A 27573-nucleotide genomic window follows, 5' to 3' on the forward strand; every position below is an offset into this window, starting at 1 on the left:
ATTTTCACACCACTTGAGACTTTCATATGTAATGCCATGGTAGCAGTACATGTTATAGAGGTGCTGGCCTCACTTGTACCATAAAACTAGTTGGCAAGCAAGGCAGTGGTCAGTGGTTACTACAGCTCTATATTTTGAGGCAATGGTAATGTTCAAAGGAAAAAAAAACCATAGCAAAATGTAACAGGCATTTAATGAAATCTATTAGCAATCTAATAAAATCAGATGTTACTTGGACAGGTCAGCAGCAGTGGAATTATTAAGTCCAAGTAACAGGGTGGCAATAAAGCCAGAGAATGAGAAAGGAAGGCAGGCAGGCAGGCGGGGTTTGGGGTTAGAGAAGAGGAAATCCACAAAATCCAGTTCCTAAACTGAGGGATCTTCAAGGCCTGTTTATTTTAGTGCCCAGTGATACTGATTTTCTGCTGTAATTAGGCTAGGCCCTACATCTCCCAACTGCTCCTGCTTCCTCAGCCTGAGCTGGAAAAGGAAGTGCTCTTACTCTGAGGAGCTAAACTGGAAAAATGGAGGAAAATAACTAGAGAGAGGGAAAGGAGAGAATAAGAATGTGGAACATAGGAAGCTGCCATATACTGAGTCAGACCATTGGTCCACCTAGCTCAGTATTGTCTATTGCTTCTCTGAGGAAGGGCAGGATGCCTCCTTGTCTTAAGGAGGCAATCATTAGACCATCTCTGAAGAAGCCTGCCTTGGATCCTTCAGAGTTAAATAATGACAGGCCTGTGTCCAACCTTCCATGGCTGGGCAAGGTGACTGAGAAGGTGGTGGCCTCCCAGCTTGAGGCAGCCTTGGAGGAAACTGATTATCTAGACACATTTCAAACTGGCTTTCGGGCAGGCTATGTGGTGGAGACTGCCTTGGTCAGCCTGATGGATGATCTGCAACTGGGAATTGACAGAGGAAGTGTGACTCTGTTGGTCCTTTTGGATCTCTCGGCGGCTTTCAATACCATTGACCATAGTATCCTTCTGGAATGTCTGAAAAGATTGGGGGTGGGAGGCACTGTTTTGCAGTGGTTCCGCTCCTACCTCACAGGCAGATTCCAGATGGTGTCTCTTGGAGACTGTTGTTCTTCAAAATCTGAACTTTTGTATGGTGTCCCTCAGGGCTCCATATTATCTCCGATGTTGTTTAACATCTACATGAAACCACGGGGAAAGATTGCTAGAGGATTTGGTGCAGGCTGTTAGCAATATGCTGGTGTCACCCAAATCTATTTCTCCATGTCAACATATCAGGAGAAGGCATAACCTCCCTAAACGCCTACCTGGAGGCAGTAATGGGCTGGATGAGGGATATCAAACTGAGGCTGAATCCAGACAAGACCTCGGTACTTATTGTGCGGGGTCAAAACTCGGGAGACAATTTTGATCTGGATGGGGTCACGCTCCCCCAGAAGGTACAGGTACGCAGACTGGGGGTGCTTCTGGGTTATGCGCTCTATGTGGGGCTGCCTTTGTACGTAGTCAGGAAACTGCAGTTGGTTCAGAATGTGGCAGCCAAGTTGGTCTCTGGGTCATCTAGGAGAGACCATATTACTCATGTGTTGAAGGAATTGTACTAGCTACCGATACATTTCTGGGCAAAATAGAAGGTGTTGGTCATTACCTATAAAGCCTTAAACTGCTTAAGCCTTGGGTATTTAAGAGAACACCTTCTTCGCCATGAGCCACACCACATGTTAAGATCATCTGGAGAGGTTCGTTTCTGGTTGCCGCCAACCCATCTGGAGGCTATTTGGGAACGGGCCTTCTCTATTGCAGCCCCTGGACTTTGGAATGTTCTCTCTGTTGAGATAAGAGCCTCCACATCTCTGGCAACTTTTGAAAAGGCACTGAAGACACATTTATTCACCCAGGCTTTTAATTAAGTTTCTAGTTTTAAATTATTTTAATACTGGGTTTTAAATGTTTATTCTTTTAAATGATTTTAATTGTTAATTGGTTTAACGTTTTAAATGTTTTTGATTGTAAACTGCCCAGAGACGCAAGTTTTGGGTAGTATAGAAATACAGTGGTCCCTCGACTTACAAACTTAATCCGTTCCAAATGCACATTCGTAGGTCGAAAAGTTCGTAAGTCAAAAAGCGGTTTCCCATAGGAATGCATTGGAAAAAGACCCAGACACCCAGTTTTTTGTGCAAAACTCTTTATCAAGTGCACTTTAAAGACATGCAAACTGCACAGCAACATTACTTTTCAACAATAAACATTTACAACAGCACTTTATCATTTTTTGGGGACCTGATGCAGGTCACTTCAGGGCACTTTAAAGGCAGGCAGGCACACTCAACATGCCTCAGCCTCAGCCAACATTTCCTCCTGCCTTGCCTGCTTCACCACAAACTGGTCCATGGTCTGCTGCCTCTGTCTCTTGCGGAGCATTGCTCGCCATGGGGCAATGACCACATTATCAAAGTGCTCCAGAGCTTCCTGGGCTGCAGCCTGATCCTCACTGAGATCGTTCACAAAGGTCTGCATCTCTCCCCACAGTTCGCAGGCCCTCTTATAAGACGACGAAGGCAACTGCCTTGGCTCTTCCTCCTGCTCCTCAGGTGTGTCTGGCTGCACCCCTTGCTGCTCCTGTTCCTGCAGGCTCAACAGGTCCTCGGTGGAAAGTTCAAGGTTGTGTCCCTCGACCAATTCTTCCACGTCCTGTGTTGAAACCTCCAGGCCCATGGTCTGCCCCAGGGAGACGATCTCCTCTACCACGGCCTGCTCTTGTGTGCTGGATTCAGTGGAGGCAACGCAGGCTGCCCACAAGTTCTTCCAGCAACTGTTGAGGTTCCTCTGGCTGACACTGTCCCACGCAGTTTTGATGAGCTGCAGGCAGCTCACGATATCGAAATGGTGCTTCCAGTAGTCAGCCAGAATGATGCCTGACCCATCCGTCATGTCCAGGCAACGCCGGAACAGCTCCCTCATGTACAACTTCTTAAAGTTGGCAATCAGTTGCTGGTCCCTCGGCTGGATGAGGGGTGTGGTGTTGGGTGGCAGGAAGATGACTCGGATGAACTTGAATTCCTCCGCCAAGTCTTCTTCCAGCCCAGGAGGATGTGCAGGAGCATTGTCCATCAAGAGGATGGCCTTCAGGGGCAGGTTCTTCTCCTGGAGGTACCTCCTCACTGTTGGACCAAACACCTGGTTCACCCAGTCCACAAACAGGACCCGTGTGACCCAGGCCTTGGCGTTGGACCGCCACATGACGCTCAGCCTCTCAACCTACAGTACCTTTCCAGCAGTAGAGAATTGCAGGAAAAAGAAACTCCAACACTCTCCAAGCAACTCCAACTGGCTCCAAATCTCTCTCTCTCTCTCTCTCTCTCTCCAACGCCACTCCACACCTCCTCACTCCACGCCTCGTACAACCCACAGAGGTCTGGAAGCATGGCACAGGGGTTTTAAAGCCTCCCATACGCAAAGCGCCATGGGAGAAGCAGTTTTCGAAAAAAAATATTCGGAAAAATTCGTAAGTCGAGTAAACCGCATCTAAAACCACCAACGGTTTTCCGTTCAGATGTCGAAAAATTCGTAAGCGTGCGGCCACTTTTTTTGTTCGTAAGTCAAAAAATTCGGATGTTGAGTAGTTCGTAAGTCAAGGGACCACTGTATTTCAAACAAACAAACAAACAAACAAACAAACAAACAAAGAAAATGATTAATATGTAGACTGGTAGGGGTTTCTCCAAGGTTGCAGGCAGGAATCTTTCTCAGGCCTATCAGATGCCAGGGAGGGAATTTGGAATCTAAGATGCTCTTCTCAGACTTCCCTAAGAGGACTATCTTACAGGGCTCACACATGAAGTCTCCCATTCATATGTAACCAGGGCAGACCCTGCTTAGCAAAGGGGAGAAGTCATGCTTGCAGGAGAGCACTGGCAGCAAAGCTGCACATTACCGAGAGGCAGCTGCTAGCAAAGGCTGGGGACAGGAGGGCCTGTTACACTACTAGATTTTGCAAGCCTGCACAAGCCATACAACTTGACAACACTGATTAACTGGTGGTAGGGGCACTGAAGGCACTCATTTCCTAGGGCAGGATATAAATCTGTTTAAATATATATTCAGAAGAACAAGTCAGCAGTTGAAATATATGTATGCACTTGATCTATGGTGATTTTTCCATGTCAAACACAATTATGTAAATTAGATAGGAGACATGAAAAGAATGAAGTCTATTTTTGGAACAAGTTCTGTTATAATGGCAGCCAAAGATTTGGTCATGAATATGTAGCTCTGCCAAACTATAGTACTCAGTTTAGGATACCCAATCCTTTCTACTGAAATAAGAATAGCTTGATACTATCACTGAACATAACATATTTGGTAAGAATCTGTAATCAGTGTTCACTAATCTTACTTAAGTTATTGATTCTTTCTAGTGTCACCCAGAATGTATATGGCCAATTTGTTGCTAATTAACATTTTCTAATTTATTAACAGGTGGACAGTTGTGTAATTTTTCTGAGCCCCACTCAGTTCCCTAGGTAGACACTTTCCTCAGTACTCTTACACTAGCTGGACCGGGCACAGAGCATCTGCTCCTCTAGCTGCCTGCCCTGCCGCTGCCTCCCTCCCCACCACCCGCCCACTGCCGTTTCCCCAGTCACCGTTGTTTTCTCTCCCACCCACCTCCACCCTCCAGGCTTCTTCCTTCCCCTGCCTGCTGGCCCGCTGGCTGGCCACCATCACCGCCTTCTTCCTGACCGCCATTTTGCCTGCCCGTCCCCCACCGTTTTGTCTACCTGTGCAGCCTGCCTCTGTTTTGTCCCCCCGCTTGTTCTGCCGCCAGTCGGCCAGCCGCCACCATCTTTCCTCTCACCCATCCTGTGGCTAACCTATCCAGCAGCTCTCTGAACTCTCGTGAGAGCTGCCATGCACGGGATTAGCCACGGGTATGCCTTAGAGAATTACATATATAAATAATGTGTGAAAGGATCAAAAAGACTAAGAACTGATTAATAACGCTGCTAGTTTCAAATCTACAGCTTATTCCCTCATTGTTTTTTATTGCTGTTGATAGCCTGCCCTATCTGAAGAGACCAAAAGTACCATATTATATTTCTCTCTCGTCCTTGTCAAATTTCTAAAGCTAATAGGTGAACAGTCTGGAATTGGGCAAGGGGCTCAACTGGATGCCCTTTAAAATCATATTTTATTTCTAGGATTTAGTGGATACTTTCTAAGCTTTGTTGAAATTTATCTGCTGCTACTCAAGGCCATCAGATATTATCTGATAAATACAGGTAGACCTTATTATCCATAGGGGTTCTGTTCCCACAGGTTACTGAAGGTAATGAAACCATGGATAAAGAGTTGTTGAAGTCTATGGAATCATGGGGGTTAGGTTCTCAGACTCCAAAAAGATGCTGGAAAAATAACCTTGAAATGTGAAAATAGGCCAAAGTGTCCTATCACGCTCCATGGATCTTCTGGTGTCCAGCAATGCCCCCGCGCACACACACCCCGTCATCCCAAATGGGGGAAATCACAGATTTCCCCCTTTTCCATTTTTCTGATGAAATGAACCACAAAATGGCCCCTGCAGACAAAATGGCAGCCGAAAATGACCTCCATGGTCATTTCCAGCTTCCTAGGAACCATGGATATGTGGGTTTTAACCCTTTTGTGTCTGCAGAGCTAGTGGTAAGGTGCCTTTTTTTGGACCGTGTATATGCAAAACCACAATTAGAAGAACTACGTATAGTGAGGTCCACCTGTAATGTACAAAGGCATCTTCATTATTTTCTCCCACAGCTCATCCACTGGGCTCTAGGCCAGTGCAACCCCATCTTTATACAAATTTATAATCCAAATGTTCTGCCAACAGGCACTTTAAAAAAATCCCAACAGGTGCAGTATCCACAATAAAGTCTGACCTGATACATCCGAGCAGCAGCAGAGAGAGGTCAGGGTCATAGCATTGATCTCATGGACATGTTCCTGGCAGTGAAAACAGTGTTTGCGGACAGGAGCGGCCCTTTCATGAGGTGTAGTAAGGCAGTCACCTCAGGCAACTGATTATTGGGGCAGCAGATGGGGAGCAAGATAATCATCAGAGTAGCTCCTTGGGACTGAACTGACCCTTGCAAGTGGTGCCATTCCTCATTTTCTGGAACACCTGCAAGAAGCATGAGGAGAGAAAAGTAGGCTTCTGGCAACCTCCCCTCCTCCTCCCTGCTCCACTTTCAAAGCTTGCAATGGATGGTTATGGCAAGGCAGCATTTGGAGCCTTGATTCAGGCAACGCAATACTTTAGGCCACTCGTTTGCAGAGAGGGGAGAGAAGTGAAAAATCCCCCCTGCCCCCTCCTTGCTGCCGCTGGATGTGGAACAAGGCTGGAGCACTGTAAAGCTCCTGCCTTTTTGTGGCACTGCAGGGCTACTTCTGTTCATTGAGTCCTTTGTATCATTGTCAACCACTATCAATAATGACATAAAAGCAAGCAAGAAGTATAAAACTGGAAGTACAAGAAATCTATTCAAAACTTGACAAAACAAAGGGACTTCACTGGCTTCCTAAATATTAAAAGGGACTAGGCCAGGGGGGCTTCCCTAGGAAGGGAGTTTCAGAGGCATAGGGCCACTACCAAGAAGATCCTGCTTTACACAGGTACCAATCTATTATTATTATTATTATTATTACATTTATATCCCGCTCTTCCTCCAAGGAGCCCTGAGCGGTGTACTACATACTTGAGTTTCTCTTTCACAACAACCCTGTGAAGTAGGTTAGGCTGAGAGAGAAGTGACTGGCCCAGAGTCACCCAGCTAGTTTCATGGCTGAATGGGGATTTGAACTCGGGTCTGAATTCAGAAGACTATCTTGAAGTTAGTTACTTGCTCATACATCATAAAAAATATGTCAAACAAGTTACTACAACACACGTTCTTAAAATGCACAGATTTTTTGTAATTTAATCTTTATAAGGTCTTTCGGTCTTGCTGAGAATGTCTCCCCGCCGCCGCCAGAAATCTCTTTGCTCTCTCAGTGAAATATGAAATAGCAGAAACTGACCACTAAGTTAAGCTTCATGCATAAGCACAAGCAAACTGTAGACTGCAGCTTGCATGGTGGAAAGATACTCTTTCCCCATGTGCAAATGTGACGAAGACGTTTGCTCCCACGCTAGATGTATTGGGCGAGAGGAAGACTTTGGATCCTTGCAACTACTGATTGATGGCTGTGCATCTTGTGTGTAATAGCACACTCATCTGGAAAGGTCATTGGGGCATTGGAGGATCTCCCTTCAGCAGGGTGGTCTTGTGGCAAGAATACCAGCTGATATGCCTGATGCAGAACACACCAGCTATTATGCCTTCCTGCAGGTCCTGGATGGAAATTCCAAGCACCTTCTGCTAAAAAGAAAAGAAAAACTAATAATTGTGCCCCATCCATCTGTTGGGTTTTTTTTTTTTTTTGGTAAGAGGATGTTTTAACAGTGGCCAAATATCACTTTCTTTACACCTGAAGTTAAATGGTCTCGTTCCCATGGACTCCCCTACAAATGCTACTCTCGCCTGTGATTTATATAAAAGTAGCTGTTCCCTTAATTTTGCCCACAATAGCCTCATTCTTACTGTATGAACCTGCTTTGTCAGTATTTGCTTTGATTTATGAAAGATTTCAACCTACCAAAATAACTATCCCTTTTCTTTTCATTAAAGCTAATCCCCACAAAGACACTTTCATCTGCCGATTAGTCATGCTTGGGCAAGCTTTGCTAACCAGAGGCTTAGTTATTGATGTGTTAAAGATGTAATCGCAAAAGCTCAAGGCAGCGAAAGAAATCGCCCCATGTTATCTGACAGTGTCACCATTTAACAGTGTCTTGCCTGATAATTTAGCCCGTCCCTGTGGCACACAGTTAGCCACAACGTGTTCAAACCTCATTAGCTGGTCCAGCACCAAAAACAAAAGCCCTTGTCATTGTGTCAGACACAGATGCAGCTAAGTGGACACTGATTGCCAGAAGAGACCCAAAGCATTAGAATGACCAGATATTAGAATGGAAATGGTCAAACTGACAATCTTCAAAGGAGAGAGAATTTAAATTTAAGAGCTATCCAAGCCTCCAGAAACCAACTTTATTACATTCAGGAGGAGTACATATGAGAATAGGGCCACTGCTCAGGTGGAGCATATCCTTTCCATGCAGAAGGTTCCAGAACATGTCCATGAGCATCTCATATTAGGGTGAGGAAAATCCTTGCCTGAAACCCTGGAGACAATAGTGAGCTAGATGAAGCACTGATCTGCCTCAGTATAAGATAGCTGCACATGTTCACAGACAGGTAAAACACGTTACTTTTTCCCAGTAAAGGGCCTTTGGCCTGTTTCCCTACTTGTTGTTGTGCCGTCGAGTCGGTGTTGACTCCCGGCGAGCACAGAGCCCTGTGGTTTTCTTTGGTAGAATACAGGAGGGGTTTACCATTGCCTCTTCCCATGCAGTATGAGATGATGCCTTTCAGCATCTTTCTATATTGCTGCTGCCCAATATAGGTACCAGTGGGGATTCAAACCAGCAACCTTCAGCTTGTTAGTCAAGCATTTCCCCGCTGCACCACTTAAGGTGACATTTGCTCCTCTAGAGGTACCTAATGCTGATATTTGCCTGTGTCTAGATTGCAATTCCTTGTTATTGCACACTTGGTTTCAGAGCTTATTCCCCCAATTCAAATAAAAGTACAGTTATGGACCATGATAGCTGACACGTCTGATCAAGTGTGGTAACACTCTGAAATCCTAGTCTGACAGTCTATCCACTACACCTCACTGGCCCAGAAAGAGCACATGCATATTGTGTCCAGTTAGAAAAAGGGAATTATCCAAATGGTGTGTGCATGTGGGTGTGTGGGCAAACAAGATTATTTCCAGTTATCAGCAGAAATGAGCAGCTTTAAACAGATGGCAAGTCAAGCCCATTTTTACCATCGTACTTAGCAAAATGTAATATATTAATGTAATGAAACTGCGCATTAATCTGTCTTTGCCTTCCCTTAACATCAGTATCACGTAGGTTATCAAAATGATTGCTATACAATGCCAATACAGTTGGCATCCCCCCCACCCAAAAAACCCAACCACAAACCTGAGCCTCTGTGCACCTAGCATTCAGTTCATTCTTAAGCACAGAAATCAGCTATTCAGTTATTCATTTCATTCATCAGCTATTCAGCTATCAAAAGGATCCTGTAAATATTCTGGTACTTGCCAAAGATGGAAGAATTTGGAAGAACCCATCAGAGCTGGCAGGAGACACAATCCAGTAGTCATCTGCAGTAACCCATTCTAATCTATTTCACTCCATAGGAGTAGCTTTAAGAACTATGATGGTAGCCAGCTCACTCCGTCTATTGTGCAGGTCATTATATCAAATCACTCGGGGTACGAAACTTTTGGAAGAGATAGCACATTGCCCAAGATGAATAGCTCAATTTTTACCATCTACATAAAATGTTTTTCATAATTTATCCTGCTTTTGATAGGCTTAGGGAAGGACAAAAAATAACACTTCGTTCTGAAATCCCAGTGCCGACCACTGAAAATTCTGTTCAATCTTTTCTCTCGTTCTTAGATTTGCAAGATTATTTTTGCAGCTTTAAGACCTAGAACCTTACTTTTTATATTTTTCAGGATATTTAAGCGTATACTCAGGATTGTCTCAGAATATGGTAAGAACATAAGAACAGCCCTGCTGGATCAGGCCCAAGGTCCATCTAGTCCAGCATCCCACTTCACACAGTTGCCCACCAGATGCCGCTGGAAGCTCACAGGCAGGAATTGAGGGCATTCCCTCTCTCCTGCTGCCACTCCCCTGTAATTGATACTCAGAGGCATCCTGCCTTTGAGGCTGGAGGTGGCCTATAGCCCTCCGACTAGTAGCCATTGATAGACCTCTCCTCCATCAAGTTATCCAAACCCCTCTTAAAGCCATCCAGGTTGTTGGCTGTAACCATATCTTGTACAGAGAATTCCACAAGTTGATTATGTGTTGTGTGAAACAGTACTTCCATTTGTTGGTCCTAAATTTCTTGGCAATCAATTTCATGGGATGACTTCTAGTTCTAGTGTTATGCGAGAGGAAGAAGAACTTCTCTCTATCCACCTTCTCCACACCATGCACGATCCTATAGATCTCTATCATGTCTCCCTGCAGTCACCTTTTTTCCAAACTAAATAGCCCCAGGTGTTGTAGTCTTGCCTCACAAGGCAAGTCTTGTGGTAGCAAGCATGACTTGTCCCCTTAGCTAAGCAGGGTCCACACTGGTAGCATATGAAAGGGAGACTAGAAGTGTGAGCACTGGAAGATATTCCCCTCAGGGGATGGAGCCATTTTGGGAAGATCAGAAGGTTCCAAGTTCCCTCCCTGGCTTCTCCAAGATAGGGCTAAGAGAGATTCCTGCCTGCAGCCTCGAGAAGCTGCTGCCAGTTTTTGAAGACAACACTGAGCTAGACAGACCAATGGTCTGACAGTATATAGCAGCTTCCTATGTTCCTATGAAGGTGCTCCAGGCCCCCGATCATCTTGGTTGCCCACTTCTGCACCTTTTCCAGTTCTACAATGTACTTTTTTAGATGTGGTGACCAGAATTGTACACAGTACTCCAGGTGTGGCCACACCATAGTTTTGTATAAGGGCATTATAATAGTAGCAGTTTTATTTTCAATCCTTTTCCTAATGATCCCTAGCATGGAATTGGCCTTCTTCACAGTTGCCACACATTGAGTAGACACTTTCAATGAGTTGTCCACCACGACCCCAAGATCCCTTTCTTGGGCAGTCAATGACAGCTCAGATCCCATCAATGTGTACCTGAAGTTGGGGTTCTTCATCCCAACGGGCAACCCACACCCACCAACACTGAACCACATCTGTCATCCCATCACCCACTCACCCAGCCTGGAGTGATCCCCCCGGAGCTCCTCACAATCTGCTTTGGACTCCGCCACCCGAAATAGTCCGGTATCATCTGCAAATTTGGCCACCTCACTGCTCACCCCTACCTCTAGATAATTTATGAATAAATTAAAAAGCACCAGTCCCAGTACTGATCCCTGGGGGACCCAACTTCCCACCTCCCTCCATTGTGAAAACTCTCCATTTATTCCTACCCTGTTTCCTGTCCTTCAACCAGTTAGCAATCCACACATGTACTTGTCCCCTTATCCCATGACTGCTAAGTTTCCTCAGGAGTCTTTGAACTTTGTCAAAAGCCTTTTGGAAGTCCAGGTATACTATGCCAACTGGATCACCTTGTTCCACACACTTGTTGACACTCTCAAAGAACTCCAGAAGGTTCATGAGACAAGATTTACCTTTGCGGAAGCCATGCTGGTTGTCCCCCAGCAGTGCCTATTCTTCTATGTGCTTTACAATTTTATCCTTGAGGATGCTTTCCATCAATTTGCCTGGAACGGACGTTAAGCTAACCAGCCTGTAATTTCCCGGATTGCCCCTGGATCCCTTTTTGAAAATCGGTGTTATATTGGCTACTGTCCAGTCCTCCGGTACAGAGCCCGATTGCAGGGTTATATATTTTTGCAAGGAGGTCGACAATTTCACATTTGAGTTCTTTGGTCTAAGGGCACACGACACAACCCCCTTGCTGAAGCTAAGCAGGTGTTGCTGTGGTGCCTGGATGGGAGACCCATGTATGCCAGCTTTGGAGATGGGGCCATAGCTTAGTGCCAGAGCATCTGCTCTGTATGCAGATGGCATCTCCAAGGTAGGGCTGGGTATGGCATCTCCAAGGTATCCCAAGATGGCATCTCCAGGTAGGGCTGGTAAACTTGGAGAAAGCTGCTGCCAGTCAGTGCAGACAATACTGAGCTAGATGGACCTATGATCGCTTTCTGCATTGGTATAGTGCAAAATGCAAAATTTGCATAATCCTATTGTGTACATCAGCTTGCCTTGTACTTTAACTTCACTAAGCAATATAAAACCAGTAAGACTCATTTATAGTGAGACCAGGCACTGCTTCTAGGGGTACATCTACATGATGGCTTCCTGATAGGATGGCATGTGACCTCTTTCTCTCTCCCCATCTGAGCACCTCCATTCTGCAAGTAGGGATGTGCATGGAACCACGGAGGCGTAGTCCAGCACTGGGGGGAGTGTCGCTTTAAGGGCGGGAGGGTAGTACTTACCCCTCCCACTGCTCTTCCCCTTCCGGTGCTCGACTTTAAAGAAACATTTTGGGGGCAGCAGAGTTCCTCCCTGCCACCCCTGCCCCCATCGTTATCTGCAAAACTCCAGAGCAAGTAGAAACTGGCGCCATGCATGTGCCTGTTGTGGTGTGTGCGTGCGACATATACGTCACACGTTTGCGTGTGACGTATGTGGCGCATGCACGCCAGCGGTGGCGACGAGTGTGCGCGCCGCAACAGGCGCATGTGTGGCGCCAGCTTCTACTTGCTCTGGAGTTTTGCAGACAACGATGGGGGCAGGGGCGGCAGGGAGGAACCAAAAACGTTTCCTTAAAGTCGAGCGCCGGAGAGGGAAGAGCAGCGGGAGGTAAGTACTACTCCCCCGCCCTTCAAGCGACACTCCCCCCCGCACTGGACCACCTGAATTCCGGACCGGTCCAAAGGCCTTTTGCATGGCTCCGGACCAGTTCGGGCACACCACTATCTGCAAGTAAGATGTTTGCTGGGCTATCATTTAGCTCAGTATGCTCAACCCTGACCAGCACCCACTGCCTAGAGTCTCTGGCAAGGGTTTTCCCAGAATGCAATCCATGTTCCTTGTTCTGGAACTGCCAGATACTGAACCTGGAGTCTTATACATACAAAGTACATATTCTACCACTGATCTATTTCTCCCTCTACCTTGGTATCTTTAGAACAGAAGCGGTTGAGCCAGTGGTCAAACCTTGACCCTCATTGGCAATTTTAGCTTCCCCCACCCCCAATGGCTCTACAAAGTTCTAGTCACGTTGTGGGGAAATGCTATTGTTTTCGCTCTCGAGAAAAAGAAAATGGTTTTCAAAAGTTGTGTGCGTGACATTCCATATTTGAATACTGCTTCCCTTACTGTGAGGTAGCACCAATTTCATTACAGAGCCCGGCTGCTCATGGGAAAGTCAGGTTATACAGCAAAATACACCCCATGTCCTCTAACCACTGTTTCTAAATTCAGTGGTTGGCTGCCCTGCTTGAGATGGTGACACTGAGATTCATATCCCCTATAGATGGTGCACTCAGGTGTACTCTGCACTAATAGGAATCCAAGAGAAGACTCCCAAACATATTTGGTTAATTATTCAGCATTGCTAGCTGAAAGTCAACAGGGCTTTGAGCCAAACAAGTTTAAAAGCAGCCTATGGTCTTCTTAATGTCTATACTGTCATACGTAGCAGATGTATTGGGAGAGATGAGCTGGCTATTTTAAAACCAATTATTTCCATGTGGATTTCAAAGTGTTGGATTCTTAGTGAAGCATAACACTATTCACGCTTTAGAAATTCAAAGACTGTAACAAGCAGCCAAAGGCAAATAAAGACTAAACATTTATTTTAACACTCTTTGCCTGTTTAGCTTGCCATTTGTTAGTTTATGTTTTTGTATTACAGATTATCAGCCTGAATCAGCAGCAGAAACCCATGTGTGGAAATAGACTTCTGCACATAGATTTCCTGAAGCAAAGAATGCAATGGGAGACACAGATGGGGATGGAGAGACATATTCAGTAGCTTGCCTGTGCCCTGGACATTCTAGGGGGAGAACTCCGACATCCTACAAGGATGGGCCTTTTGATGCTACAGTTTCCATTTACCACCACAGGTGGGCAAGGCCTTCAGCTGTTGATAATCCTATTTGTGTCAGAGTTCTGCATCAATTTACAACATTTCTGTCCATCAGGGTTAATAAATGAGATTCCAGGGTGGTTCATCCTCTACCTGATTTCAAAACGCTGTCCGAATACCAATCTCCGTCTATTTTTTGCCAAGGAATTGTTCCTAAACCTCCAGTGTGGAAGTGGGGAAAGTTTGCATAAAGAAAGAAGTGCTGTCTGTGGCCAGCCTCTCCTTTTAAAAAGGCTACACTTACATATGGTCTGTTGAATTATCATTCAGGGTCCACTCAGGTCTCAGTAGTAACAGAAGTATAGCTTGCTGGGAGGGCTCTAAAATCTCTGGCCTGCAGCAAGGAAAGGGAAGTGAAGCATGGGAGGAGGCTAGGTTGTATTTAAGGGGACAGGCCACAATTTATTCAATACGAATACAACAAATATTTATATACCGCTTTTCAACAAAAGTTCCCAAAGCAGTTTATATAGACATAAATTTTTTGAAAATTTTTCATCATACCTGAACACAACATTAATGCTAATTCCTCCTCATTTGGTTTAGCAGGCCTGCTCAGTTTAGTCCCACTCCCATCTGTTTTTGGACTACAACTCCCATATTCCCCAGCCACAGTGGCCAATAGCCACGGATTATGGGAGTTGTAGGCCAACATTTGCAGGCAAGCCGCACAGCCCTGGTTTAGTGCTACCCAGTGCCCTTAAAGTCTATCAGGGGCCTCTGTAAAATCCCTCTCAGAAGACAGCTTCATCATAGTATGAGGTGTCTGTGGAGGGCTGCAGCCATTAAAGAAAAATTAACCAGTCCTGCTTTGGGGCGGGGTGGGGTGTGGGGGGGAGTTCTTCCTTGTCAGAGCCTATAGATCAGCCTTTCCTTAGCATTTACATATTTTTATTTATTTAATGTTTAAGCCCTGTTCAGTCATTACATGCATACAGGTGTCTGTACGCCCGCCATATGTATTTCTGTGAATGATTGACCTGTGCTCATTTTAAAAGTGAACCTGGGTTCAGCTCCCTCAAATGCAGAATAGACAAAAAGTGCACTACTATAGATGTGTAAAGCATAACGTGGGAATGACTATATGCTCATAAAGATTTGTATATTCGTACATTGTATATAGATTACACATGTGCTCAATATTTGAACAGGGCTTTAGTTTTTCTTTAAAACTCCTTTTTTTCTCTATAGTTCCTTAAGACAGAAAGTTTTGGTTTGTTTGTTTTTAAACTAGCTGGGCCAGGCGCAGAGCATCTGTGCCTCTGGCCAGTCCACCCATCCACCACTGCTGTTCCCCCTCCCCCCCACACACACGCTGCCGGCCCGCTTCCTCTCCCTCCCAGCCCACACTTTCTGGCTTGTGGGCCATCCCGAAAGCTGGCCCACCACCTCCTCCCACCCTTCCTCCCGGTGGCCGGCCCAGGCCGACCCGCCACCTCCTCCCAGCGGGTGGCCAGTACAGGTCGGCCTGCCACCGACTCCTCCGGCTGACTGGCCCGCCACCTCCGGCCAGGCTTGCCCGCTGCTGCTTCCTCTTCCCAGCAGCCGGGCCAGGCCGGCGTGCCGCCTCCTCCGACGGCCAGGCTGGCCCTCCTCTGGCTGACTGGCAGCCAGGCCGGCCCGTCACCACCATTGTCTCCTGTCCCCGTCACTATCCCCCAGGCAGCTGCTCTCACGAGAGCTGCCATACATGGGATTAGCGACAGGTACGTTTAGGAGAATTAAATATATAGATATTACCAATTTTCAACGTATCCTTATGAGACACTCTCCCACCACATGAATCACATGTCCTTCTGGCTGCTGTAGCTCTTGTCAAGCCTCTCCAAATACCAAAACTTATTTCTTTAATAATGGCAATATCATGCTTTGATACGCAGCCTGGTCCTGCATTTGCTAGCCATCTGAGGCCTTCATGGCCACCTTGTTTCCTGTGGGGAAAAGCAGTGTACATTGGGTAGGAGATGGCTCTTACATTGCAAGCCCTTAAGGGGCTATTGTCTGTTTTTCTATAAAACATCCTGCACACTTCTGATGCTGTATAAATAATGAAAAACAGCACAGTTCATATCAGATCAGCACCCTTGGGAACACAGCCACTTGGCGTTCTTGGCTGCTGAAAGGAACATGGCAGAACAATGCAAAACAAATAAATCCTTAAATGCAAAATCTAGGCTAATCCAATTTAAACCAGCCTGTACTGCAAACAAATGTGTTGGTTTCCTAATAAGACCTTGTTATACTTACAGCACACCTGGTTTGGTTTGGAGGTGCAGAAGATCTTCTGAGTGGCATGTGTGACTATTCAGCACAACACTTTTGTGAGCCACACAAAGCCTGTGTTGATTCTCGCTAGCTGAAGAAACAGAGCAAAGATTCACAGGATCCTTGTAAGAGGCACAGTGCAAAGCAGTTAATTGTTGGACAGAGGCGCACACACGCTCTTGCTAGCTGGTACCTCTTTCTTGCAATATCTACCTGTCTCCCCCAATAGAAATTTCTCGTGGTGGCCCACTCAATGGAAGAGGATGCTGGAGCAGATAAGTCTTGGGCCAGAACATCTTCTTATGTTCTCCTCACCCCTACCCTGCCTGTAATGCCAGCAGATCTGACCTGCTTGAGTTTCCTAGTTTGGTTTTCTTTGGCTCTAGCCACCCAACAATCCCTCCAGGAACAAAAAATAAGAGCTTGTGTTTGAAGCTCCTTGAATAGGCCACCTCCTATGCCTGTATCCTAAAGCAACCTGTTTATCTTCTACTTATTTTTGCCACACCTCTTCAGCTACTGCCTTTCCCAAGCTGATTTGCCTTGAATCCTGCTCAGCCCTGCCTCTCTCTTCTGACCTTTCCGGGTCAAAATGGACATATCTCCTTTCCCCTGACCCAGCTGTTTTGCCCATATCCTAGCTCTCCCTGAAATACATCCCCTCCCACCGACCCAGAACACAACCTCTGGTGGAGTACTACAGAACAAAACCCCTGTGAAAGGAGCTGCTGTCTTTACAAGCTGTTCTCTGAACCCATAAGAATCTTCAGTTCAAACTGGATGTTATATATAAATGTCTGTAATGGCTCTTTGAGAAGCTTCTACAGGGGGTATTGGGAGATGGGAGATTAACCCTTTCTTTTCCTCAATTTCCTGGCTCCAAATTGTACCCCCTGCCACCATGGGTTTTCAAATATGGTCCAGTTGTGAAAGCAAAGAACATTCCTGTTTTCAATCAAATATATATATTTAAAAGATACATTTGATTTGTTTCGGAATCAATTTGAAGCCTACTAGAATTAGTTCTTGCTTCCATGTAATCCAATCCTTGACCCTCAAGGACTCCCTCTTATAGGGCGATTTAGTGTGGGTTATAGCTCATCCTCAGGGGCTGAGTGGTTGACATTTTGGGGTTTTGTGTGGGCTCCAAATTTGCTAGACTTAATGAGCGGCTTCTTTGCAATATGTTGCATGGCTCACTTATATGAGCCATCTGAAGCTATTGACTCTGAAGGCCCGTTCCTGTTGAATACCTGTCTTCTGCTTATTTATTTATTTGTCATATTTCTATACTGCCCAAAACACAAGTTCTCTGGGCGGTTAAGACACCGTTGCAGAGTAATTACTTATCCTCTATAAGCAATTTAACAAGAAGCCAACTTCATCTGAGAAACAAGAGTTAGATATTTATTACTAACTAAACAAAGGCTATGAAAACAATTCACAGACTAACCTTCTCTTATGAAAAGAGAGGGAGAACCTCTCAGTTTGAATTCAAGGCAAAAAGTGAGGAGCAGACAAGCTGACTTCACCCCCAAGCCAGTACATAGATACATTCAAAAAAGAAAAGCATGCCCTGTCTAAAGAAATGAGACAATGTCTATGGAAAAAATCCCAACAGACACATTATTATGTATTATGTAGGTAGATAATATGTAGGTGGGTGTGATGGATGTCTGGGGGCTTCAAGTCCTGCCTTTGGACTGGGGATAGAGTTGCATTTCTGATTTCCCCCATAACATGCACCAAAGAAGAGTGTTAGGTGCATCTTCATGTGCATGCTCAGCTTGTATGGAGTGACAGCTAATGTGTCACACAGAATGTGAGTGCACCATATTACAACTTGCCTGCTGACTTTCTGCCTTTTAACAGCAATGACTCATGTAAAAGACGGTCTCTGAAATCTACAGAAGCCCTTTTATGGCTCAATATGATTAGTATTCTAATCAACATTGTTTCAAATAGTCTGTAACTTAAAATTGGTTTGTGATGCATCTGTGCATAGCCACATCAGACAGACTGTGGTGAATTGTGTGATTTCCAGCTAAGAGGGAATTACGCTAACAGAGACCTGCTTTTATCTGCCCAGCAGCAAAGTTTCTGCTTATCCAGAATTAAGGATGATGAATCTCTTACACACACAGATGGCTGTAATGTGCTGGCACAACACCACATAGGCTTGAAGAGATGAAGTGGGGGGAGGAAGAATCCTGATATCAGCGTTAGGCTGTAACTTGTCACCTTGAGGGGCCCAACTTTACTCCGAACCTTAGCACAGTACAGCATAGCTAATGATGACCCCCAAATGGCATATCTTGATGTTTGCTTATCTTATGCTAATTTGGGGCAGTGATGGGGGCTGGGGGAAGAACTCAAAATAACCAGGGCATGATCCAGCAAAGATAAGCACATTTAAGGCTCATCCATTCCAATGGAAATTTAAACACATACTTAGTTTTCTTGCATTGAAATCAATGGAACTGAAAGTTCCACATCTTCCTGGATCAAGTCCTCTATCTTGTACTGATTTTCGGCTAGAAAAGGCATACAGAACACACACACAAAACAAAACAACATAGCAAGCAGTACACAGTAGAAAATAACTTGGCACACATGCAGTGTTCAACACTGAGTCGGGAAAAGAGGTTTGCTCTTTCTGAAATTGCCTTAATCACTTTCGTCTGAGTGGCCCTTGCGAGTTACATGGTCATTTACATGCACTTGAAATTAAATATCCTAGGTTCTGACGATAGCCCATGTTTCTCACTTGCATACTGAACTAGTTGGAGTTTCCTGCATGGATTCATTATGAGGTATAAGATATTGTTCTGATTCAGATGGCACATAGGTGAGCGACAAATGCATGAATAAATTTGGTGGGGTCTCCATTCCCTTCCACTACCAAGAGGACAGGTATGCTATTTAAAACCAACTGCTTACTGATAAATACTTTGGGGGAAATGCCTTTATGGAACAGCAAGCTGTTCTTCACATCTTCATTGATGTGAAGACGGTTTATCAGAAAAGTTCGTAACTTTGGAGGCATTCATAAATGTTTGCAAGCGTCGTTCGGATGGCCTCCAATGCCTAAAGCCTCTCAAAATGGGAGGAAGAATTACACTAATGTGAAGGCTCCATTTCTCCTTCTATCCCAAAACCAATTTTAAAAAATTAGCACAGGCTTCCAAGCTTTTATCTGTAACCAGGGATGCTGGGAATCTATTTTTAAATAAAACACGAGATTCTGTTAACAACTGTTAACAGCTGGCCTTTTAAAAGAAAAATACCCAATAATTCATGTGGATATTGAATTAGGAGATTTCACAATAATTACTGTTTCTTGAAAATATTATTTTTTCTTAAAAAGTGAGTATCAAGTGTCCTTGATAGAAAAAATACAATTATGATGCATTTTGAACAAAGACAAAACTAGGGATATTAAGAAAAGGAGGAGAGTTAAGTCCCTTCCACATGTAGGCTTGAAAGTAGCCTGATAAAATGTGTGAGTTTGATTTATTTCACAACCCTCTCTAACAGCTTTCCTGACCACTGCGGGGCTGCTCATGGTTTGCCAGAGTTCACCTTGGGCTCACATATTCTTTCCACCTTCTCTCGTCTCCTCTTCACTTCTCCTTGCACACGGTGATTAGTAGCCTCTGGTATGCAACAAACTATCGTGTGGGCGGGCAGGCGAGGCTGCGCGGAACCAGGGGCATAGCAAGGTTGGAGTGGGCCCAGAGACAAGGTTTTAAAATGGGCCCCTCACTGAAGCTCAGCTCAATGGTACTAGAGAAAGACATGCTGTTCTGGTAGCTCCAGGTCTTAACACTCACATCCATTTTGGAGGATGAATACAACTGAAGGAAACCTGGGCAGGTGAGTGGCTGGGGGAGTCAGTCATGTGACTTGCCTCTAGGGGCCCCCCCAAGGCAGTGGGCCCCCTGACAACTGTCTCCCCTTGCCCTATTATAGTTACGCCCCTGCACGGAACACACCTTCCCACCCAGATGTTCCTCCCTCATTGGTGGGAGTGTGGTTGCTTGGAGCAGTGAGGATCTCTGGAGGCTGGGAAAATGGCCTCTGAATATCCCACAATGAACCGCACGATGACCATGGTGCACTGGGGGAACCCCCCAGGAGAAAGGTACTCTAGGCACTGAACAAGCACCTTGAGCACTCACATGCCCCTGGGGCTGGGGTTAAGGGCATGCTAGTGCCCTCAACCCTGGCTAAAGGCTGGGTTTGAAGCAGGGCAGGGCTGGGTTTGAAGCAGGGCAGGTGCTGCATGGATCCCAACGCTGCACAGAAACAGCCTAGCCTGAGCCTGTGCTAGGCTGCCTGTGTGACTATGTTTTGCCATTTCGGCCATGTAAGCCAACCATGATTTGTGGTTCCCTGCAGATCTTGTTCTGCACCAAAGCACAAACCAAAGTTTGCTTGTTCAGACAAAACAGTAAGCTATTGGTTGCTGAACACCAGGATTAGAAGTCACTAATTTCCATGTGCAAGGGAAGGGGAAGGGGGAAGCACAGGAGTCCCAGTCCCATTCTTTTATTGCCCAATCATGATTTGTCATTTAGGCTAAGCAGGGGTGCAGATCAAACGCCACCCCCACCTAAGCATTTGAGGCATTCTCCCTCATTTTACTGAACTCCCCCTACCAAACCTAAAACCCCGTATCTGCTCTCCTAAACTGTCTTTCCTCCTCTCCCCCTGTTTTCTTCTGCCTGCATCCCTGAGTCTAAACAACCCCCTAGGCTTCCTATAGGGGGCAGCCAGCTTTTAACTCTTTCTCCCCTGCAGTCTAGTCCCTTACAAGTAGTTTTTGAATACAACTTTCATGCAGATGAAACCTTTCCTCCTCACCACCCAGACATTTTCTTTTATAATTCTTTCTATTTCTTTTGGGGGGTGGTTAATGTAATTTTTGATACCTTCCAATTATCTCCAAAGTTTCTTGAAAACAGCTTTCAAAAATAGACATCTAATGCTCATGGCTGTAACTTACTTAGGGTTGGCGTGGGTCTTGTGGGGAAAGGGCCATGGTGAGCCAGAGAAAAAAACAGTTCTGCTTCACAGGAGAATTCTGGCAAAGTAACAAACTGCACTGAGATCCGAACTGAACAGTTACATACAGTCGTGAAAATGTGGATTATCATAATAATTGATTTTGTTATTATATACAACTGAATTGCCTGAATAATTGCCTGAAATGCAGTCGTAAATAGATCTTTGAATGAACACATTGTTAGTGTCACGAAAATGTGAAAAGGAACATTCTGGAAGGAGAAGCCAACCCTTCCTCCTCCTCCAACAAACAACAACAACAACATACCGCTTCTCAACAAAAGTTTCCAGACCCTTCCTACACAGGTAAGTAGTGGAGGAAGTTCTCAGAAAACTGTGTTAGAGCATGATGTTGTCTGTCCTTTCTGCTCCACTGATTTTGGCATCTTGATAAGCTGGATTGGTGAAGCTGAATTCTGCCTGTCATTACAAGCTATAATGCAGGGGCGTAGACTTCTCAGTTTCCCATAGGGTGGGGTATATGGGGGGAGAAGTCTTGTGGTAGCAAGCATGATTTCTCCCTTTGCTAAGCAGGGTCCACCCTGGCTTGCATTTGAATGGGAGACTACATGTGAGCGCTGTAAGCTATTCCCCTTAGGGGATGGGGTTGCTCTGGGCAGAGCAGAGCATCCGCATGCAGAGAGCACCCCTAGTTTTTCTCCTTGTTATACTACTTCTAATCAGAGAATTAGAGTGAAAGGGCCGAGACTAAGAGCTTGCTGAGCTGCCACAAAGACAACACAGGACTGACTGTGTTGTTCAACTGACTGATGAACTAGAGCATGAGAGCTTGCTGATGCTACCTGGCAGCCCGGGGGTGGGGTCACTGGCTCCCCCAGGGAATCTGGAGGGCTTGACCCTCACCGTTACCACCTGGCAAGCCCAGTGGGGACATTGCTCCCTCCAGGAAATCCCAAAGGATAATCAGTTTTGTTTATAACTGACCACAGTAATCATTAATGGAATAAAATAGGGCAGACACACCCCAAAAGGATTTGTAATGTGAGTATAAATCACTAGCTTGCCATCACTCAGGACTGGAGGCAAATGCTGAAGACACTTCAGTGTAAATCTCCATATGACCATTGGTACATCCCAGCAATTACACTGACGTAGCTAAGCAACTCAACGATTTCATTACAGATTAATTCATAGGGGTATGTTTAGCCTCATGATAAGACAGGACAAAAATGGGCGCCTGTGGGGGGGGGGGCATAAGAGCACTTTTCAAATACCTGAAGGGCTGTCACATGAAAAAGAGCAAAGACTTGTACTCTGCTTCTCCAGAAGGCAAGACTAGATGTAATGGGCTTAAGATACAATTGGCTGAACATTAGGAGAAATTCTTAATGGTAAGAGCAGTTTGGAAATAGAACAAATTACTTGGGGAAGGGCTCGCTGTTGTTGGAAATCTTCCATCAGAGGCTAGTCATCTACACGATGGGGACACACCACTCTGGATTTCCTCCATCAAGGAGAGGGGGTTGGTCTCGGCCTACAAGACCACCTTCCAGCACGATGCTTCTAATATACATAAAGCACAGCTGCAGCACAACTGTTCTGTATCCTGAATTAAACTGGAATCTATACACATGCTATTTTTTCCTTATCCTTAAATAATGTACCATTTACCCTAGGAGAAAATTAACACAAACATGTGTTGTTTATATTGCTAATTTAAAAGGTTCCAAGCAGTGTTCTCTCTAATTTCTTTCATCTGTGTACAGAATGAGTTTTGTTCTGGGCGGCAGTATCGAGGCAGTGTACGCGCACATTTATTCAGAGGCCGGATTCACATGTACAAATTAACTGTAGTTAGCACGAAATTAACTGTAGTTAGCACTAACTGGAGTTACAGTTCTGAACTCTAATTTGTGCCACAGACATACAACTAATCACAGTTAGCCTGGTTCGTACTGCTGGCATGTTCTTGGGAAGCTCTAGGACGCTGCCTCTATGATTGGAGTTAAGTTAGGGGCTTAACTGCAGTTAGGGACAAGTTTGGCTTTGGGTGTAATGCTTTGGTGGCAGAACTGCAGTTATTGGTAGCATATCTTAGAGAAAACCTCAGGTCACAATTGGAGTTTGTCAGGGCAAACTGGAGTTAACTTTTGAGGCTTTACTGCGGTTTTGCACATTTGGGTTTACTACAGTTAAAACCACTGCTAGCTTTAACTGCAGTTAAACTGTACGTGTGAACTGGGCCAGAGTGGGACCATCCTGATTAAACCTGAGTGGGATCTAAAATTAACTGAGTGGACATCAAAAAACATGTGAGTTCACACACACACACACACATGCCTTAGAGGGAACACTGGTTCCAAGCAACTTTAAGAGATGAATGCAACAGTGACTTGAAATCTGCTTCAACTGAGCATTCTGAACATTCAGAATTTATTTTAATTTTATTTTTTAATCCAAATCTATTGCCAGAACCCCAAATGCTACTACTGGAGTGAAATCAATCTCACCTCTGCCACAGCAAATTCCAGCTAAAAATCTCTTGACAGGACTGCCCAAGCATTTGTTTTCTTTATAACCGGGGGGGGGGGTTGCGCGTATTTAGATTTGGTCTCTTAGAAATGAAGCTGCATATTCTTGGGGTTTTGTAGCAGCAACCAGATTCTCCAGTAGAGGCCACATTCTAGGCTTTATAGGGTATGCACAGCTATGCCATCTTCCAGATGCACACATACCCCTTCCTTGGCTCTGATCAACCTCAGGCATCATGCTACAGACAATTCATCAATAGTTTGGGGCCACAATAACCAATAGTCACTTGGGAGTACAGAAATTACTCTTGAACATGCACCATCTGTTGAAAGGTTAAATGTGCAATTGGAGGCCATCTTTTGGGCTGACACCACCGGTTCAAATTCCTTCTTTTTAATTGCATTAGGCCCTTCAGTTTTCCTGATGCAAATCCTACTCTTGTGTGCAATTTTGTGCTTCGTTGGGCCTTGGGGCCTAATTAAAATATTACTTGACAATAAAATTAGGCTTGTAACCTGTTACAAATGGGTCCCCTAGCCCTTTAAAATAAGAGTAGCTATGCTACATAATTCCTAACTGTTGCACTGAGCCACAATCCATAATGAATATCAAACTTAGCTCGACAAAATGGTATCATGGGTAACAGAAACAAATCCTGCCTGTGCCTCTGTAGGACTAGTAAGAATAAAAATAGCAAAGCTCATTTTGTCAGGAAATTGCTTAGATAGGTGTTGGAATTCACAGACAAGAGAGCAGGCTTATGAGCATTAACATGTATAGCCCATGGCTAAATAGTGACAAGACTAAAAGAAATATAACCATGGGCAGTAAATTAGCTCTCAGAATACTTCTTGATATTCAGCACTGGAAGACAGTAAGCCTGTTCACGAAGTTGTTTCCATAGTTAGTTGCAGTGGACTCACACACATTTTAGGGCAACACTAAGGTACTAGTACTTAGCTTGGATGGTTCCAAGTTTCCATTGTGACCTCCAAAGTTAGAGGGCATAAGCTTCATTGAAGGACTATTCACACAAGGGGACTCCTTCTCTTCTTCCAACGGTTAGTACACTTCCTTGTAAAAGATGATTAGAAAAGCTATCCAATGAAGATAGATATGAGTGGCATTTAGCCAGCTGGAGGTAACAATGGTTTCAATATGGACGAGGGTAGAGTATGTTTAGCCACTTAATGGCGCAGCAGGGAAATGACTTGACTAGCAAGCCGAAGGTTGCCAGTTGGAATCCCCGCTGGTATGTTTCCCAGACTATGAGAAGCACCTATATCGGGCAGCAGCGATATAGGAAGATGCTGAAATGCATCATATCATACTGTGCAGGAGATGGCAGTGGTAAACCCCTCCTGTATTCTACCAAAGACAACCACAGGGCTCTGTGGTCGCCAGGAGTTGACACCGACTCGATGGCACAACTTTACCTTTAGAGTATGTTTGGAAATGTGGCAAAAGGAACTACAATGCCCAATCCTGTGAAGTATGGAAATATACCACAATCTCAGGGCTATCACACTGCAACTCCCTTCCAGAAGCAATGAAAGAAACAGGATTGAATTTAGGAAGTCAAGAATATAGGGAAGAAGGGATTGGAGAGCTCATTCCCTTGCAGGATTGAACTCTGTGGTTGCTTCCACACTAGTTATTTTCTTTAGAAGTGCCATCCTTTGTTCCATCACCGTTTATGGAGATTCCAGACAACAATATTGTCATATAACTGTTGTCCAGTGTTTCTGGGTCATGTAAACATGGCATGTTGCTGTGATATGTAAATAGCTGGGCCGGGCGCAGAGCATCTCCACCTCTGCCCCACCATTGCCGTCCCCCCCGCCCGGCTTTCTGGGCGGCCGGCCTGCTCCCTCTCACCTGCTTCTTGGGCCCTCCCGCCGCACTTTCAGGTTGGCAGCTGGCCAGCCCACTTCTTCTCCCCCATGGTGCTTTCTGGCTGGCAGGCCAGCCAGAAAGCCAGCCCGCCACCTCCTCCTCACCTGCCAACTCCCGGTAGTGGCCGCCTCTACCTCCTGCTCCCACTGCTCCTGCATCCGCCGGCCAGGCCGGCCTGCCACCACTTCCAACTGGATGAGCTGGTCCGCCACCAGCTTCTGCTCCCGCTGGCCAGACTGGCCCACCACCACCTCCTGCCAGTCAGGCCAGCCTGCCGCTGGCCAGAATCCCTATTTTCTTCCCCGTTCCCGCCGCTATCCTATCTGGCAACTGCTTGCGAACTCTCGTGAGAGCTGCCACACATGGGATTAGTGACGGGTACATTTAAGAGAATTATATATAAAGAAGATGATTTGCAAGATTTTTGCTTTGCAATAAAATATTGTGAGGCTCGCTAGGAGAAAATCCTTTCTGATACAAATGTGGCATTGGACATTTTTCAAGCAAGGAGAATGGAACAAGGAGAATGGAACCAATGCATTACTGCCACTGAGGAAGACCAAGAACTGGTCTTCAACTAAAGTGACTTCATATTCTCGTCCTTGGTCACCATTAGACTGGTGGACATATTATGATCTTCTGAGAGCATTCCTTCTGATCAACTGCAATAACTTTTTCCCCCTTTGAGGGATAGACTCAACTACCAGCAAACCAGCAGCCAGATATTTTATGACACTATTGATTTGTCACGTGCATCTCCATATATGCTTTTTAAATACTTCATTGTTTTTAATGTATAAATGTAAATTTTTATATATATATTTATATTTACTACAATCTCAGGATTAAATATATTAGTATATGCACTTAGGATTCTTTTGTGTTTGCTCACAATAAAATATAATTACAGTACCAGCCTGTCTAGGGTGGACAGGCAAAAAGTGCTACTGACCTTTTCATGGCTCCTGGGCCTTTGAATTAAAGCTGCCTGCTTTTAAGGCCTACCTGCTTCTTGTTGATTGTGACAGGGAGACAAATGATGAACAGCCCTCTAATGTCCCCTTGAATAGCCTCTGTTAACTGCCACATGTCAGTTTCTGTTTCCATGGGGAGGAGATGCTTTAATTAACAGCAGGCCCTTACAGGGGAAGGGAAATCAGAAACGGAATAGCTGTTACCTTTTCCACCTCCATCTGCCAGCTCTTTGACCTTGGGGCGCAGTACCAACAACCCACAGAACCTCACCTTGCTTCTTCATAATGCCAGATCAGTTCAAACTAAAACAGAAACCATCTACAACTTGATTGTGGATGATGGAGCCGGCCTGGTATGTATCACGGAGACGTGTTTGGGGGAAGCTAATGGTCCAGCCTGGTCCCAGCTGCCTAACCACCACCACCCCTGCCCGCCCCTGCTAGCAGGCTTGGGGACTTACCCATCTGCCAGCATTTATGAAAACAGAAAGAGAGAAAGCAGAAAAGCAGGGACAAAAGTAGAAAACAGAAGTGTTTTGTGGGGTGGGAGGATAAAGCAGAAAGCAAAAATGCCCGGGGGGAAAGCAGGGAGAAAGGCAAAGAACAGAGAGGAAGGACAAAAGACAGAAAGAGGGACAGAAGGAAGAAATAAGGGATTACATCCCCCCACCCCAAACAAACAAGCTAGTAAATGATCAGACTTACCAGCAGCCAGGGAATCCTCCAGAACAGGGAACTCAGCTTACTCCAGCCCCTCCTCCCCTGCCTGCAACTTCCTCTCTTGGCATTACTGGCTGGGACAACTGCTACTCAAGCTGCTCCAGCCACTCTGATTCTTAGGAGGCTCCACCTGGCACTGCCCCCAGAAAGAAGGGAAAATGTATTTAAAATATACTCCCTGAAACAACCAGGAAGTGCATTTCTAACCCATTATTTTAGTTCTTCCTGGGGGCAGTGCCAGGAGAAGCCACCTAGGAATCAGATTGGCTGGAGCAGCTTGTTTAGCAGCTGTTCCAGCCAGTAAGACAAAAATAAGAAGTTACAGGC

General features: G+C 45.3%; 1 protein-coding gene and 1 long non-coding RNA gene across 5 annotated transcripts in view; one reads left to right on the forward strand and one right to left on the reverse strand.

Moving 5' to 3' along the window:
- Positions 1 to 2164: 2164 nt before the first annotated feature.
- Positions 2165 to 27371, reverse strand: LOC128322715 (tigger transposable element-derived protein 1-like). Of its 3 annotated transcripts, none has more exons than XM_053244522.1 (2): positions 27232 to 27371; positions 2165 to 3626 (listed from the first exon to the last, which is right to left on the reverse strand). In XM_053244522.1, exon 2 carries the CDS (start codon positions 3222 to 3224, stop codon positions 2310 to 2312), a length of 915 nt encoding a protein of 304 aa, XP_053100497.1. In that variant the 5' UTR covers positions 3225 to 3626; positions 27232 to 27371; the 3' UTR covers positions 2165 to 2309. The 3 variants fall into 3 exon arrangements, with proteins under 3 accessions (XP_053100497.1, XP_053100498.1, XP_053100496.1); XM_053244523.1 differs by lacking the exon at positions 27232 to 27371 and adding an exon at positions 14076 to 15123; XM_053244521.1 differs by lacking the exon at positions 27232 to 27371 and adding an exon at positions 5900 to 6672.
- Positions 20877 to 27573, forward strand: part of LOC128322716 (uncharacterized) — a 49221-nt gene continuing 42524 nt past the window's right edge. For both annotated transcript variants that reach the window (XR_008305922.1, XR_008305923.1), the window contains exon 1: positions 20877 to 21469. This is a non-coding gene — a long non-coding RNA (uncharacterized LOC128322716). The remainder of the gene's footprint in view (positions 21470 to 27573) is intronic.

This window comes from Hemicordylus capensis, chromosome 4, assembly GCF_027244095.1.
Source record: "Hemicordylus capensis ecotype Gifberg chromosome 4, rHemCap1.1.pri, whole genome shotgun sequence".
NCBI classification, from domain to species: Eukaryota; Metazoa; Chordata; class Lepidosauria; order Squamata; family Cordylidae; genus Hemicordylus; species Hemicordylus capensis.